Genomic DNA, 16,190 nt, shown 5'->3' with positions numbered 1-16,190 from the left:
GACTAAAGGTCATGAGTGGGCATGAGCCTGGAGTGTCTGAGGAGGGGGAGGAGGCCAGCAAGGCCAGAATAGAGTGAGGGGATGGGGAGCAGGAGAGATGGCCCAGTTGATCCTCAAGAGTCCTGAACACCATTTTAAGAGCTTGGTTTTGTTCCCTTGGAATAAGACGGGGAGCCACTGGAAGATTTTAAAAAGAAGAATATCAGGGCCTGATGCGATCCTGGACAAGTAATCTCTTTGGCCACTTCGTGGAAAATAGACAGCAGTTTGGAGTGTAGTGGGCAGAGTCTGAGAGCTGTGGTACCATCCAGGTGAGAGGTGCTAGTGGCTTAGACCAGAGAGGTGATAAGGGGGGGGAAACCTGTGTACTTTGGGTTTTATCACACCCCTGGTCACACTAAATCCTTTGTGTGACTTTGGGCAAGTTTTTTTTTTTTTTTTTTAAAGAAATGCCTTAGTTTCCTCATCTATAAAATGAGGGTAATAATAGTTTCTCCCTTATAATGTTATTGAGGATAAGCGAGGACAGATATGTTAAGGCCTAGAATATTTCCTGACACAGCACCACCACCTCTTCCTGCTGTTGCTGCGTTTGTTGTTACTGTGGATTTTTTTCTTTTTCCCAGTTCATTGATCACTCAGGAGATCCTGCAGAGGGAGTATATAAAACTTATATTTGTGTGGAAAAGATCATTAAACAGGTAAATATGCATCCCCTGTAAGATTTCATCTAAAATATTTTAAGACTGTTTTCCATAAAGTTGAGTTTTCCAGAGAAAACCACCTGTTTGTTCTTCTGAGAACAGTCCCCAAGGAAACCACTGTTGTTTTGTTGGGAGTACGTCCTGTAGTGTAATTATGGCATTACTTAGGACCAAATAGATGCTGTTACCACTCATCGGTCTCACAGATGATTGACAGTTCATACCTGTTAAGTAGAAAACATATTACAAAAGTGCAAGTTAAAAAGTAGATATTTGAGATGGGCACAGTGGCACAAACCTGTAATCCCAGAGATTTGGGAGGCTGAAATAGAAAGATTGTAAGTTCGAAGTCAGCCTCAGTAACTTACTGAGACCCTGGCTCAAAATTTAAAAAATAAATAAATAAAAGGGCTGGGGATGTAGCTCAGTGGTAAAGCACCCTTTGGTTAGATCCCCAGTACCAAATAAATAAATAAAATAGATGTTTGAAGTAAAATGTGCATTTTACTCAATAGAGAGGCTCCTTAGATTCTGTGTGCACTTTGGATTTTTACATATTAGAAAAGTCCTCAAATTTTCCCACCACATTATCCCTATCAGCAGAGAGAGGTTCAAGTATCCCTTAAGGAAGCCGAGAACATGGACCAGAGAGGTGTCTGGAGCTTAAGGTTTTTATGAAATTTCATGTATTATCTTAAAAATATATTTACCTTATATAGTCTGTTTGATAGTATACCAGTTTATTTTTAATATTAAAAATATTGTCAAAATTACTTATTAACAAAATACCAATAATTATATAATAAAAGATGCCCCATCTTCAAGTAAAATGAACACAAGAGGAAGATGTACCATGTTTAGTATGTAGTTACCCATCCCTCTAGACACCTCCAGGGAACTAGAGAGTCTATTTGAGAAGTAAGGGGTTAGAATACCTTTTCTAATTAATTTGCTTTACAGATATGAAAATTTATTATCAGAGAAAGAGTGATGTTATCTAATATAAAGATTGTCGTTATAAATTTTTATATTTTCAACAATCTTGCAAATTTTAGGACAGATGAAAAAAATGAATTGAGTAAAATGAACCTGGCCATATTTACTATCTTTAATGATTGAAGAACAATATGTTTTCAGTGATCTAATATAAAGATATGACAGCATAGATATTTGATATAAAAAAACTCCATCTAGGTAATTAAATTTGGGGGAGAGAGGTACTAGGTAATTAAATTTGGGGGAGAGAGGTACTCAGGGACACTCAACCACTGAGCCACATCCCCAGCCCTATATTGTATTTTATTTAGAGACAGGATCTCACTGAGTTGCTTTATACCTCGCTTTTGCCGAGGCTGGCTTTGATCTCCCAATCCTCCTGCCTCAGCCTCCCAAGCCACTGAAATTACAGGTGTGCACTACTGCAGCTGGCAGTAATTAAATGTTTATGGCATATTTCTTAAATGATAGCACAACCTTAAAAATTGTTCACTAGCAGATATAACCACAGGTCCCATGTAGCATTTTTCAGAAAGCAAATTTCATCAGAGTCCAATATCCCCTCTAGCTTTATTTTTAGGTAGAAGAGATCTTTGTTTTTGTTATTTTAATATTTTTATTTGTCTTCCTTATTTTTAAATTATCATTTATGGTTATAACTTTATGCTGGCAGGTATTATATTAAAGCCATAGGTTTGGACATCCCTCCTCGGTAGCTTAAGCCCACTTGGGGCCTGTGTGCTCACTCCTGCTGCAAGGTCTTTGCCTCTCATTCATTTTCTCCTTTGTTTCTGTGTGCTTGTTCCTTGTGTTCAGGATATACTAGGCTTTGAGAACACAGACCTGGAGACTAAGGATTTGGGAAGTGATGATTCCCTTCCAGAAGAAGATGATTTTGGGGATGTTCTGTGGGACATACACGATGAACAAGAGCAAATGGAAACCTTTCAGCAGGCTTCTAATTCAGCCCATGAGTTAGGATTTGAGAAAGTAAGCATTTGGAGTATTGTTCCAGCAAAGATTAGTCACCACCAAAAGGCTGTGTTATAATTGTATTTCATCTAAATATAATCAAGGTCTGTGATTGGTTAGTAGTCTGCTGTCATAGCGTGATTCTCCATATTGAGATTTGAAAGATGTGTGAGATTCAGATAAACTTATAAGCACCAAGCAATTCTGGTTATATATTAGAATTTATGAATTCATAGTATCACCATCTACAACTCACCTGGGCTGGGTGTAGCATAGCTAGGAAACTTGATTATAATAGTAAGGCTATTCTTCCAATTTAAAGGAATGAGAGTATCAAACATTCAGAAAGCAGAGTGCAGTTGTTCATGCAATAGGTAGATCAGTCCTTTAGTGGTCTAATCAGCATCCTAAATATCTAAAAAATTAATAGAACTTGATGTGTACAAACAAAGGTGTCTAAGTTAAAAAAATACTTAATATTTAAAATTAATGTAAGAATAATATGTTAAAGAATATGATGGAAGCTAACATTAACATCAGTATTTTTATTATTTTTTATTTATATATGACAGGAATGCATTACAATTCTTATTACACATATAGAGCACAATTTTTCATATCTCTGGTTGTATACAAAGTATATTCACACCAATTCATGTCTTTATACATGTACTTTGGATAATAATGTCCATCACATTCCACCATCATTTCTAACCCCATGTTCCCTCCCTTCCCCTCCCACCCCTCTACCCTATCTAGAGTTCGTCTATTCCTCCCATGCTCCCCCTCCCTACCCCAGGATGAATCAGCCTGAATCAGCCTCCTTATATCAGAGAAAACATTCGGCATTTGTTTTAGGGGGATTGGCTATCTTCACTTAGCATTATCTTCTTAAAATTTTTACTATCTGTATTTATGTCCTATTCCATCATTTCCTAACTGGAATCTATTTGGTCAATCACGTGACCACACTAGACATGATTTGTCTGTACAATGAGAATAACTACTAGTATCTACTTCATTGGGCTGTTGTAATGTATTAAGCCAGATGATGCCCATAAAGCATTTAGCATAGTACCAGGCATAAGACAAATGTTAAATTAATATTTTATAAGACAGGTACCTCTGTTGTTAATTATATACAAACTGAGGTTCTGATTATGGTTTGACCAAGAGTGCACAGGGAGTAGATTGCAGATCTGGGATTTGAACCTGGGTCTTCTGGCTCCAAATCCTTTGTTTTTTCTTGTACAACAAGGGATCTTAACTTGAGAACCATGGCTCTATAATTGAGCTTTCTGTGGAACCTTAGCCAAGTGGTTAGGATTTATGAGATAGTAAATCTATGAAGTCCTTTCTTCCTTCAGATGCATCATTACTAGCAGAATTATTTGATTCAATGTATTCTATATCTAGATAGACAAGCAAGAAAAATTAATTGTAAAGCTATTCCAAGTAATCCTTTCTTGTAGTTCCTAGAGAAATTTTGTAGCTTAAAGCCATGTGCTCTTATTGCAGATTTTTAAAAATTGTCATCAGCTATCATTTAGGCCACTTAATGAACATCCAAACCCTAAGATAACTTTGGAAACTCCCCAAGAACTTTGATAAGTACTGTAATAATTTGGTCTGCTGAGTGCATCCTCTAAGCTCTGAACCAGTTTTGAGTGTCTGAGAGAAACTCAATTTCAGAAAGCTCTGTAGCATCCTACGCTAACCTGATTCCCTGGGCCAAATTAGGAGACTCAAAAGGCCCCAGAAGAAACCTGCTCTTGTTTAGAGCTATTCTCAACCAGTCCCTGGAAACTAAGAAGGTCTCCAGGACATTGCTGGTACCAACTATTTAAGATAAGAGATAGTTATCCTGTAAAGCAGGTGTTGATTTTGATGATGAAGAGATCCAACATGCCTGACGGGCCTTCAAGGCCTTCTGTGGTACCTTGTGTGGTTCAGGGATCCAGTATAACAGAGTGACCTCCCTGCAGTGTTCTGCAAAGCATCTGAATTGCAAAACCCACATGGATTGAAGTGGTGTCCTTCACTCATCAATTAACAGCAACATTATGGGAGGAGAAATTGGGGCCCATTCTTAGTTTGCTACTTTAAGTGTATTTTGGGAATAAAATACACTTAAAGTAGCAAACTAAGGGTGCCTCAACTGACAGTGGAGTTTTCTGATGCAGCTTGTTCCAGTATTTTCATTGATAATCAGAAGTTGACTGGAATTCTCAGAGGCATGCACTTCCTCACAATTTAAATTTATTATTGTTTCTAGTATTACCAACGCCTCAATGATCTGGTGGCAGCACCAGCCCCGATTCCACCCCTTCTGGTGTCTGGAGGACCAGGTTCTGGAAAGTCCCTTCTTTTATCAAAGTGGTATGATCTCTGCTCCCTAAAGTTAAATCCTACTTATCCTCATCACTTGAATTACAGAGGTCCTTCAACAGAACGCACTGCGTGTCTGCCTTGCCGCATGGCCGATACTAACCACTAACAAAGCACAGAGGAGTGAATTGATAGCTTTATGCAGTGTAGAGAATTTGGATGTCAGAGAGAAAATACAGAATGAAAAACAAGTAAGAAGTGTGAACATTCGTGATTGTGAACACAAATTACATGGGTGAGAGATAAAGAAGTACAGGAGTAAGGTGTGTCAGTATGGCGGGGAACTAGGTAAATTAAAGAGGGATACATCTTTATTTCTCAGTTATTGGCTTCATCTTAAAAGTTCCATAGGACTTGAAAGTATTTGAGTGAAGACTAAGTCTATAGCCAGGTGCAGTGGGTCATGCCTGTAATTCTAGCAGCTCAGGAAGCTAATGCAAGAGGATCTCAAGTTCAAGACCAGCTTTGGCAACTTAGCAAGGCCCTGCACAACTAGGTGAAACCCCATCACAAAATTTCTTAAAAAAGGGCTGGAAATGGAGCTCAGTGGTAAAGTACCCCTGGGATAAATATCCAGTCTTTTGAAGACAAACTATTAAAAGCAAGATGAATTCTAAAAAAGCATCAAAACTAAGAATAACCTTTACTGTGAATGCAGTTTAGTCTTCAAATTATAGACAAAGGTTCATATACACTAATAAGCTTCTAAATTTCATTGTATTATTTTTAAACAAGTATTAAGAATATTTTCTTTTATTCATAATTATTTACATTGAAGAGTTCGCATATGATTGATTCTTGTTTATTGCTCTATTATTTAAAGGTATCTTTGAAATATAGTATTTTTGTACCTAATAAATTTTCCTCAAATAGCATATTTTAATTAAAAATTGTTACTTTACTAACCTTCAAAGTAAACTATTTTAATGCTTCCTTTACTAATACCTTAACCTCTAATGTAAATATCAATTTGTGACTAAAATGAATCAATAATTTTTTCAAGTATATTTAAAATTTTGTAAAAATGAAGTAAAATCAAGAATGCTATGTGTTTATGTACAAGTGACTAATCATGTGATTGCTGATAGTCAGCATTTAATGTCTAGTTTGCTGTGAATTCTTCTTTTGTTGAAGCAGAGTCTCTGGTCAGTTTTGTAATAGTCCTGTTTTTCTTTCAGGATTCAATTGCAGCAGAAGAATTCCCCGAACATGCTGATCCTTTCTCATTTTGTGGGGAGGCCCATGTCCACCAGTTCAGAGTCCTCCTTGATTATTAAACGCCTGACGCTAAAGGTATAGCATGCCACCTTTGGAATTCTCAAAATATTATTTAGATTCAGAAATCATCAGGACTAAGGAGATGATGATAAATAACTTTTCAGCATTACAATTTGAGCATTCCTAATCTGAAATCTGAAACACCAAAATTGGACACTTTTTGAGCACCAACATGACACCGTCAGTGGAAAATTCCACACCTGACCTCATGTGACCAGTGGTCACAGTCACAAAACAGATGCACTAAAAATTTGTACAGAGCCCCCTTTGGGCTGTGTGTAGAAAGTATATATAAAAAAGAAACACGTTTGTCTTTAGACATGGGTCCCATTCCTAAGATATGTAAATGTCACTGTGCATATGTAAATGTTCCAAAATCTGAAAAAAACTGAAATCTGAAGCACTTCTGATGCCAAGTTCTTCTGATAAGGGATAGTCAACCTGGAGCCAGTTTTGGTTTTGTCCAAGGTTAAAAATAGTATTTAATCAGGTCCTCTTGGTGACTCAGTTGTGATATGAAAAGTAGGCACGGCACAAGAGCATTTCCACCAGCTGCGATCGGTGTGAACACCTCGTTTGTGCCTGTCTTCGTCCTGTAGTTGATGCAGCACTCTTGGTCTGTGTCAGCGCTAACTTTGGATCCCGCTAAGCTCCTGGAAGAATTTCCACGTTGGCTAGAGAAACTCTCCGCTCGTCATCAGGGAAGCATCATCATCGTTATTGATTCCATAGATCAAGTTCAGGTACTGTTTTCACTTTGTTACCTAGTGATATGAGCTTAAAGACAAAAATACCAGTGATGGCCCGAGTCAGTGTTTAAATTCTGTGTTTGTGATATGAAAAGTATGCTGTTCCTTTTATTCCTGCTTCATTTCTAGGAAGAAAGCACTTGAATTTAAAAATAAATAAATAAAAGTATGAGTGCCAATAGACACTACTATCTTATTGGGAAGGACCAACTGAATTTAAATAATTAGCAAAAACTGTTTGTTTTACCATATTTTCAGGGCCTTGACATTTCCTTAAGTGTCCAAAATTCAGATCAGTAATAATAGTATCCTGCCACTTGTTCTTTAAAAAAATCTTAAATCATCCAAATATAAGACTTTTGTCCATAATAATAAGAGAAACTTAATGAGAATTTCACTATATTGGGGGAGTTATTGGATTGTTGGAAATCTCTTGGTTAATAGATTGAATCTTGTTTTTGTATTTTTAAGCAAGTTGAGAAACACATGAAATGGCTGATAGACCCACTGCCAGTGAACGTAAGAGTCATAGTTTCTGTAAACGTGGAAACTTGCCCTGCAGCATGGAGGTATGATGCTACCTTTCGTTTTTCAGATTAAGTGAAATGTTTTAAGGGCAAACAAGGAATGATTTTTGATATGTATTTGTGTTTTTCATGATCTTTATGTAAATGGCAGGATGAGTTCAGGAAAAAGACAAAGATCCTATTTATAGGGTTTGGAGGGAGGTGAGATTTGGGATGTAAGGGGAAAGGAGAAAACTTGGTGACTCTGAATTTCTTATTCAAGAAATTAAACAGCTGAACCTGGTGGTTCAATTATGATCCCAATGACTCCAGAGGCTGAGTCAGGAGGTGTTCAAGGCCAGCCTCAGCAATCTAGAGAGACTGTCTCAAAAATCAAAAAGGGCTGAGGATGAAGCTCAGTTTTATGGTACACCTGGGTTTAATCCCCAGCACTACACACACACACACACACACACACACACACACACACATCAATTGATGGCGATTTTGGGGCTGGGGATGTGGCTCAAGCGGTAGCTCGCTCGCCTGGGTTCGATCCTCAGCACCACATACCAACAAAGATGTTGTGTCCGCCGAGAACTAAATAAAATAAATATTAAAAATTCTCTCTCTCTCTCTCTCTCTCTCTCTCTCTCTCTCTCTCTCTCTCCTCTCTCACTCTCTCTTTAAAAAAAAAATTGATGGCGATTTTATGAACTAAAACAGAAAACACAAAGTACAGGCAAGTTTATGGAGGAAAGGCATTGAATTCAGTTGTTGGACACAGCTAGTGTGAGTTACCACTTGTAGATCCAAGTAATGATGTCTAGAAGGCAGTTTAATTTATGGGAAAGGAAAAACTGGGGAGCAGACCAGCAATAGTAGTCTAGACTCCTGTTATCTGGAAAAGCAAGCTGGCTTTAGCAGCCCTAAAAAACAAATGACACAGAGATTGAATTGTGTGGAGTAGTGTTTCTCAACCTATTTCCCCCCCTCTAAGAATTCTCATAGAAATTTTTTTTCTAATCTCTGCTTCCTAAGAAAATACTGTGTATTACACATATATTATCAGTTTTTATATATAAGCAGATATGTGTATGTATTTGTGCTTTGTACAAAACAATGAGATTTTTCTCACACCCAAAAAACAATTTTTGCTACCATATTGAAAGTGAATATTGTAGCACTTAAATTCCAGTCACTTTATAAGTACTTGTGGAAAAAGACTGTGTCTTGTCCTACTCCCAAAAGTACTGATGCCTCTGCTTAGTTTTACCAAAGGCATAGAACATAGAACTAGAAATGTTTTACCACTTAGTTGTCTAATATATATACCATGTATAGCACTCTGTGGTGATTAATTGCTGTAATGATATACATGTTAGAATAAAACAAAGTAATAGTTTTCCTTGATGTGATTAACAGAGATTAACTTCACTTATTTTATAAAAGAAGAATAAAAAAATCAATTTCCTTCATGGTTTTTAATTGTACTGTGGGTAGATTACTGTTCTTGTTGAATGATTTGAATTTTACTTTTCTTTAAACCAAAGGTTACTGTTCTTGTTGAATGATTTGAATTTTACTTTTCTTTAAACCAAAGGTTGTGGCCTACACTTCATCTTGATCCTTTAAATCCAAAAGATGCAAAATCGATTATAATTGCAGAATGCCACTCTGTAGACATTAAACTGAGCAAAGAGCAGGTATGTATTTTTAATTTTGATACTGTTTTCATTCTGTGTCAGCCTTCCTATAAAATATCTTATATGAGACTTAAAATTTAATATGGGGAGAGGTTTGTATCTCAGTGGAACAGTGCTTGCCTAGCAAGTGTGAGGCCCTGGATTTGATCCTCAGTACCACATAAAAATAAATAAATAAAACAAAGGTATTGTGTCCATCTATAACTAAGAAGAAAAATTTAGAAAAAAATTCAATATTGGGGCTCATTTTTATAGAGAATTGAAATCTAGCAATTATTTGGTAAATGCATTGATTCTTTAATGACAGAGAAAAAGTGATGAAAAGTTTCTGGTCTTAAGGAGTACTGTATAATATTAAGCAAGTATTTGAAAAGCAAAATCATGTTTTCACATTGGCTACGTCCTGACCGTGGCCAGAGTTCCTCTGCTGCCTGCAGTGATGTCCCCAAGGAGATGGCAGAAAAGTGCTATTTCTGCTGGGATACCTGCTCAGTAGTGATGACCGATGAATTCCAGAGTGATTATTGTCTTATTGTTTTGTTTTTTGGGGGAAACTGGTGCAGGAGAAGAAACTGGAACGACATTGTCGTTCTGCTACAACTTGCAATGCCCTTTACATCACCCTTTTTGGCAAAATGATGGCGCGGTAAGTGGTGGCCGTGTCCCAGTCTGTGTTTTGTGTTTGCTGCAGAGCATTTCCTCACCCTGTGAACTGATGGCTGCTCCTTAAACAATTTCCTGGGTCAGATTTCTGCTTATTCTAATGGTGACACTAACCCTCTGTGACACAATGTGGCTGACTGCTGAAGATTGAATAGCCTGTGAATTATGGGAACTTGATGATAGATTTATCTAATTTTTATCACCCTAACCCTTTCCCCACTGGGTTGCAAAAAGAAGGTCCTCTTCACCCTCATTTAGAGCCACCCATCAGTGCTCTGTGCCACCTGCAGAGGCCCCTAGCTTTGGGAAAGTGGTGCAGACGTCTGAGGTATAAGAATTGTTTCAGGTTTCCTGGAATATCAGGAGGTCAGTATGCAGGCAGGAATTTTTATTGTCTTGGTTCTCAAATCCTGATAAACATGTTGTCATACAGTAGTTTTTCTGTTCTAGTGCCCATTAGGAATCTGCTTGTAGGTAACCATTAGAACATTTTACTACTTTTGTTTCTTCTTAAGGATAGCCTCTACCTTATCTGTCCTCAGCCAGATATTTTTTAAAAAATAACTTTTTTGGCATTCATCACAATATATCATAATTCTAGCACAACTCTTATTTTCAAACATTGAATCTAGTACTCTTGTCTCTTAATTCCACATTCTCATCTTAAGCACTAAATTTGAATGAAAAAAAAATCTTCTGAAGCTTTAAATCATGCATGACATTTCCACCGTCCTTCCCAAGGTTCAAGTGCAGCTGGAAATCTGCTTCCATGAACATCAGCAGTACAGCGAGTGCAGTTCAGAGTATAAGTCTTCTCACACAGATCTCATGGTATTTATTAGAATATACTTCAACAGGAACTAGGGATCATGTTTTTCTTTCCTTCATACATCTTCATTTTTGAAAAAGAATTATTGGTATTTTAAAACAAACCCCTCTCTTTACTGATTTTCCTCAGTTTATTAGCCTGATGTTTTAAAAATTCTGGATCTACATAAATTTCATTTGCATGGCTAACTTACTAACAGTACTTTTGTTTCCTTCCCTGCATCTTGTATGTAGGTAGCTTCTGGACAATAAGAACCATGTCTTATTCAGTTTTATGTTGCACAGCGCATAGAAATTTCTTGAAATGTAGGGAGTCTCAGCCTATGTCTACTGGACTGAATTAAGTGGTATGCTAAAACAAACTTGGTGATTCTAGTAGCTTCATAAAATTAGCATTTTCCTGTATTGTATTTTATTCAGTTCCTGTTATCAGTTATAGTACAAAAAAAATAGAGATCCCATTGTCTTCACCCTAGATTTTTCACAGATGTTGGCTGTCTGTAAGGAATAAAATCTCTTCTCTATTCCAACAGTGCTGGGAGAGCAGGTGGTGTAGATAAGATCCTCCATGAGTGTCTCCAGTGCCAGGACACTGTTTCATTGTACAGGCTGGTTCTGCGCTCCATCAAGGAGTCCATGACAGATGACACGGACAAAGAGCTAATGAAACAGGTAGAGTGTGGTCAGCTTGGAAAAAGAAGGCTAGTTGGTCTTGTTTATAATCAAACTGAAATAGATAATTCTTTTCTGATTTGTAGTTACATATGTTTCAAGCATATACAACAATGCTGGCAGCCATGCAGGCTTGCCAAAATTTCCATTTCCCCGATTATCTTTGGGGTTTCTCATCTTTTCACATTTATTTATTATCCTTCTTATATGAATTTCCAGTTTCTGTACTTTACCAATGTTTTAATTATTTTTGTCATTCTCTTATTGGTCTGTAGGAGTTCTAAATAAATGCCTTTTTCCTATTAGTGTCTTTTGTCTTTCAACTTTAGGATGTTATTCATTGAAAGTTTTATTTTGATAAAATCAAATTTACCAACAGTTTCCATTATGGTTTATTTAGGCTTTTTGTATCTTTTTTTTTTAAAGTGCTTTTGCTGTTATTAAAGCATGTGTGTGTGTGTAATTTCCTTCAAAAGGTTTTATAGTTCTTCTTGTGTAAATCCTTATCTCATGTGGATTTATTTTTGTTTATTGTGTGAATTATTCTTTAATCATAGGGATGGCTAACTAATACATCTTTTCTGCTGATTTGCAATACTCCCTGACAAAAATCAAGCTCATGTATAAATGTCAATCTGTTTCTAGGCTCTTCTGGGCCATATTTGCCTATTCTTTGCCAGTACAGCACTGTCTTAATTATTAGAACTTTAAGCTTTGATACTTGGTTGGGTAAATCCCCTTTTTGTTATTCTTCTTTACAATCGTCTTAGCTAATTTGCTGTTATATATTTTTAGAATTGACTCCATGGAAACTCATTTTGGGATGTTAACTAGAATGGCATTGAATGTAGAGACTACCCTGGGGAACATGATTATAAAAGTCTTCCCTTGCATGGAAAGATGATTCTCCATTATTTAGTCATCTTCTTTAATGCCTTTCAATGTTTTATCTTCCTCTGCCTAAAGATCCTACAAATCTATTAAGATTTGTTTATAAATACTTTATAATTAAAATAGTATCTTACTGTTTGTTAATACATTCAATTTTGATTTTTTGGAAATTTATTTTATATCTAACCACCTTGCTGAGCTCTTATAATTCAAAACTGGATCCATTTTTTTTGTGTGTAAATTTCCCAGCCTGGTGGCTCCTGGGGTTTTTGACTTCTCATTTTACCACTGAGCTTCCTTGTATTCTTTCCATGTCTCATGTTTTCCTCTTGTACCCTTTCACACAGAGAGTAGGTCCTAGAATTGATAGGCATTCTAGTTCCCATTCCTTGTCATACCCCAGGGTGGTGTGACCCCCAAGCTCTAAGTCACTGGGACTGCTTCTCTCTCCCCTTCCTCCAGGGCAGTATCTCAGCACCTGTCCCTCTGATTTGGTTTCCCATTATATATATAGTCTGATGTTCATAGGCATTTGTAGGAGCAGGGTTATTTTTCCTGCTGTCTTCTCAAATTGGAATTCTGTCATTAGAATAATAATGTCATTAAAATAATGTCATTAAAATAATCATCTATTTCATGCACTTCCAATTTTCACTAACTTTTTTCTACATATGTATGATCTTTGGATGCCAGATTTTATACATCTTTATATTTATATACTACCTTGTCCTTAATTAATGCCTTTTGGGCAGCATATTTTATAGTAAGAACTCCGCTTCTTGATTTATTAAATCATTTGTAAGTATGGATGAAATGTTAATAAGCTTACAGGAATTAGAGAAAATGTAATGACTGTTAGTTACTTATAAAGGAGCTTTGTGATTATTGTTTGTTTTTCTATCTAGATTCTCTGCCTTGTCAATGTTAGTCACAATGGCGTGAGTGAATCAGAATTGATGGAACTCTATCCTGAGATGTCCTGGGCTGTCTTGACCTCCCTTATTCACAGTTTACACAAAATGTGTTTGTTGACATATGGTTGTGGCTTGCTCAGGTTTCAACATCTCCAAGTAAGTGTTATTTCAAACATGTTTTAATAAGACTTTTTTATTCATAAATGTCAATATGCCGCTCTATTTTATATTATACTGGTTAGTTTGATATTTCAGTTATAAAATAAAATTATTTTTTGCAATGACTTTAGGTTAAAAATTATCTACTATTATGAGGCAACTCTTATTTTGAAGGGTCATATCTCAAGATGCATTCATTTCTAGAGATTCCCTGTACAATATTGTCCGTAAAGTTGATGACACTGTATTGTACACTTAAAAATTTATTTAGAGGCTAGATCTCATGTTAAGTGTTTTTAACCATGATAAAAATAAAAATTTTTAAACTCGAAAGAAAGAAAACAAGTCACAAAAGACCAAAAATCAACACAAAACAAAAAGGAGGTTTCTTTCTGGAAATGAAAAAAGTTTTTTTTTTTCAATTTTATATTTTATTGAGTTGCTGGTATGGTTATGTGTCATGAGCTGGGGCTCGGAGTCAGACTCCCTTCCTAACCCAGCTCTTCAAGGCTTAGTGGCTGTCTGACTCTGGGCAAGTCCTAAGCCCTTGGGAGACTTCCACTTTATCATAGGGTTAAAAGGAGAAGTTAGATGGTCCTTGGTCCTTGAGAGGTGGTAGATTTGATGTCTAGCACATCATAGGAAATCTTAAGGAACTATGGATTCATATTCTTATCAATATGCAGTGCCACGCCTGATTTGTATATGTGTGAAAATGCAAATGAAGTAAGTCTTTCTTCTGAGTGTACTATATTTATAGATGTGAAATGTTTGTAATTTCAGAGCCTTTGTCCTTTATTATGTATCCCTTGAATATAATTTAACGCTTTCTAGTAACTTTTCACTCCACTTTTTTGGGATTTTTAATATATTAACTAAAAGTTTGAACTAAATTGTTTGGAGCTCTTAAATAGTTGTACAGGAATTTTTACTCTAAATTTGTCACATAAATATATGCTGAATTTAAAAATATTCTAATGCCATTTCTATTATACAATGACAAAAGTATATTCCTCTTACAAATTAATTATTAGATATATAGTTACTTAACTTAAAATGCAGCATTTTCTGCCTAGGCTTGGGAAACAGTGAGACTGGAGTACATGGACGGTCCTGCTACCATTTCTTCATATAGGCAAAAGCTAATTAGCTTTTTCACCTCACAGCTAAGGTATTATGAATGTCCATATTGTTGTTTTGTAACTTTGGCAACACACTCTTTCTTTGTGTCCTTATTTCTCTTTCTTAGCATATAACTTCAAGTATAAAAATGTAGTTATTGCAAAAAGAATAAAAGATGATCTTGAAAGGAGATCTTTTAATATCATGCTAAAGGTTTCAACTTAAGTAAAATCAGTGCAGGGTCATTTTATTTAATTTTGTTCACATTCATTATTTAAAATACATGTGTATGTATCTCTCTGTGTATATTTGGGTCTATTGAAGGTTTTTAAAAATAGTTCAGTTTTAGGAAAATACCTTTAGAATAAAGGGTTTTATAGACTCGGAGTTTTGACTTCTCTTAATGCCTTTCAATGAGTTTTATCTCTTTCCCCCTAGAGGTCCAAGGAAGAATTTGATGGATAGTCTTGAATACCTCATGTTTGTTTGCATAATTATGTTGGTGAAGTTTCTGAATTTGATCAGTCTCAGGATTAGGCCATACTTAGAGATAGATGTTTAATGTATTTTTCTTCCTTGAACATTTGCCCAAAGCCTTTTGAAGCACTCTCCTTGTGAAAGCTGTTGTCCAGCATTGTCTCCTCTCTCCCGACAGCCAGGACAGAGTGACCTGGAGGATTGCAGATGAGCTCCCTTGGCTTTTGCAGCAGCAGGGAAGTAAACAGAAGCTGCATGGTTGCCTCCTCAACCTCTTTGTATCTCAGAACCTTTACAAAAGGTGAGAAGCTTCTAGAACATCTCTCCCAGAAGGATAGATTTAAACAGTCCTTCCATTTAACAAAGAAAAAAAAAAGTCATTTTTAACTTAAAAATCAGTCTATGGAGGCCACACTGAGCCACAGTGCTTGCCTGGCATGCACAAGGCTCTAGGTTCCATCCCTAGCGCCACAAATTAGTCAATAAAAATCAGTCCAGTTTCAGTGGTACCTGAAAAACAAATAGCATGGGAGAAAATTTGAGACAGTTTGCAGATTGCTGTGAGATCTGCTTTCTTTGGGAGGGAAACACTTTAGTATGGCTGCTTTGGAAAATCAGATCTGGAAGGATCATGGGACAATTTTGTATCTTATTCTTAATATTATTTACATCACCCAGAGAAGTCATTCAAGATGTGTCCTTCTCAGGCCCTTCAGGTATCTCAAAGGTGTGGTCTTCAAACCAGACCTGGCCCCAACTCACATCTAACTTGTGTTGAATTTATTCATAAGTGTATCCTGCTTGTTTCTTTTGATATGTTTGAGTTGGTCAGTGGCATAACTACCTTTTTATGAGCCAGAGTTCTGACTTATAAGTCTCACAAAGGTTTTTTTACTTCACTTAGAAATGTAAAACATTTTCATAAAATAGCATAATTTGTTTTGCTCCTGAGTGAGCTCTCTTAAATTGCTTTGTTGATCTGCATGCCCACTTAGTTCCCTTGAAATCAGATTCGTTCCTTAGCTCTCCAGCTCTCCCATTCTTCTGAATATCTGCAAATGAATAAGACTATATTTATTACTCAGTAGCTTGACAGAAATACAAAGTGGATACTCTGTGGCAGTTTGCTTAATGGTTTTGTTAGTATCTTCTGTTCCAATTTTCA

General features: G+C 36.3%; 1 protein-coding gene across 1 annotated transcript in view; it reads left to right on the top strand.

Annotated features, from left to right (window-relative positions):
- Nphp3 (nephrocystin 3) overlaps positions 1–16,190 on the top strand; it is a 38,893-nt gene that overhangs the window by 12,522 nt on the left and 10,181 nt on the right. Inside the window, exons 8-19 of the mRNA XM_026384032.2 lie at positions 627–701; positions 2,517–2,690; positions 4,948–5,051; positions 6,239–6,353; positions 6,938–7,081; positions 7,559–7,656; positions 9,197–9,299; positions 9,863–9,945; positions 11,324–11,462; positions 13,259–13,423; positions 14,503–14,597; positions 15,204–15,326. Coding sequence (XP_026239817.1) covers positions 627–701; positions 2,517–2,690; positions 4,948–5,051; positions 6,239–6,353; positions 6,938–7,081; positions 7,559–7,656; positions 9,197–9,299; positions 9,863–9,945; positions 11,324–11,462; positions 13,259–13,423; positions 14,503–14,597; positions 15,204–15,326 — 1,418 coding nt within the window. The remainder of the gene's footprint in view (positions 1–626; positions 702–2,516; positions 2,691–4,947; positions 5,052–6,238; positions 6,354–6,937; positions 7,082–7,558; positions 7,657–9,196; positions 9,300–9,862; positions 9,946–11,323; positions 11,463–13,258; positions 13,424–14,502; positions 14,598–15,203; positions 15,327–16,190) is intronic.

This window comes from Urocitellus parryii, chromosome 2 (assembly GCF_045843805.1).
Source record: "Urocitellus parryii isolate mUroPar1 chromosome 2, mUroPar1.hap1, whole genome shotgun sequence".
NCBI classification, from domain to species: Eukaryota; Metazoa; Chordata; class Mammalia; order Rodentia; family Sciuridae; genus Urocitellus; species Urocitellus parryii.
This window is presented reverse-complemented; position numbering and strand designations above follow the sequence as displayed.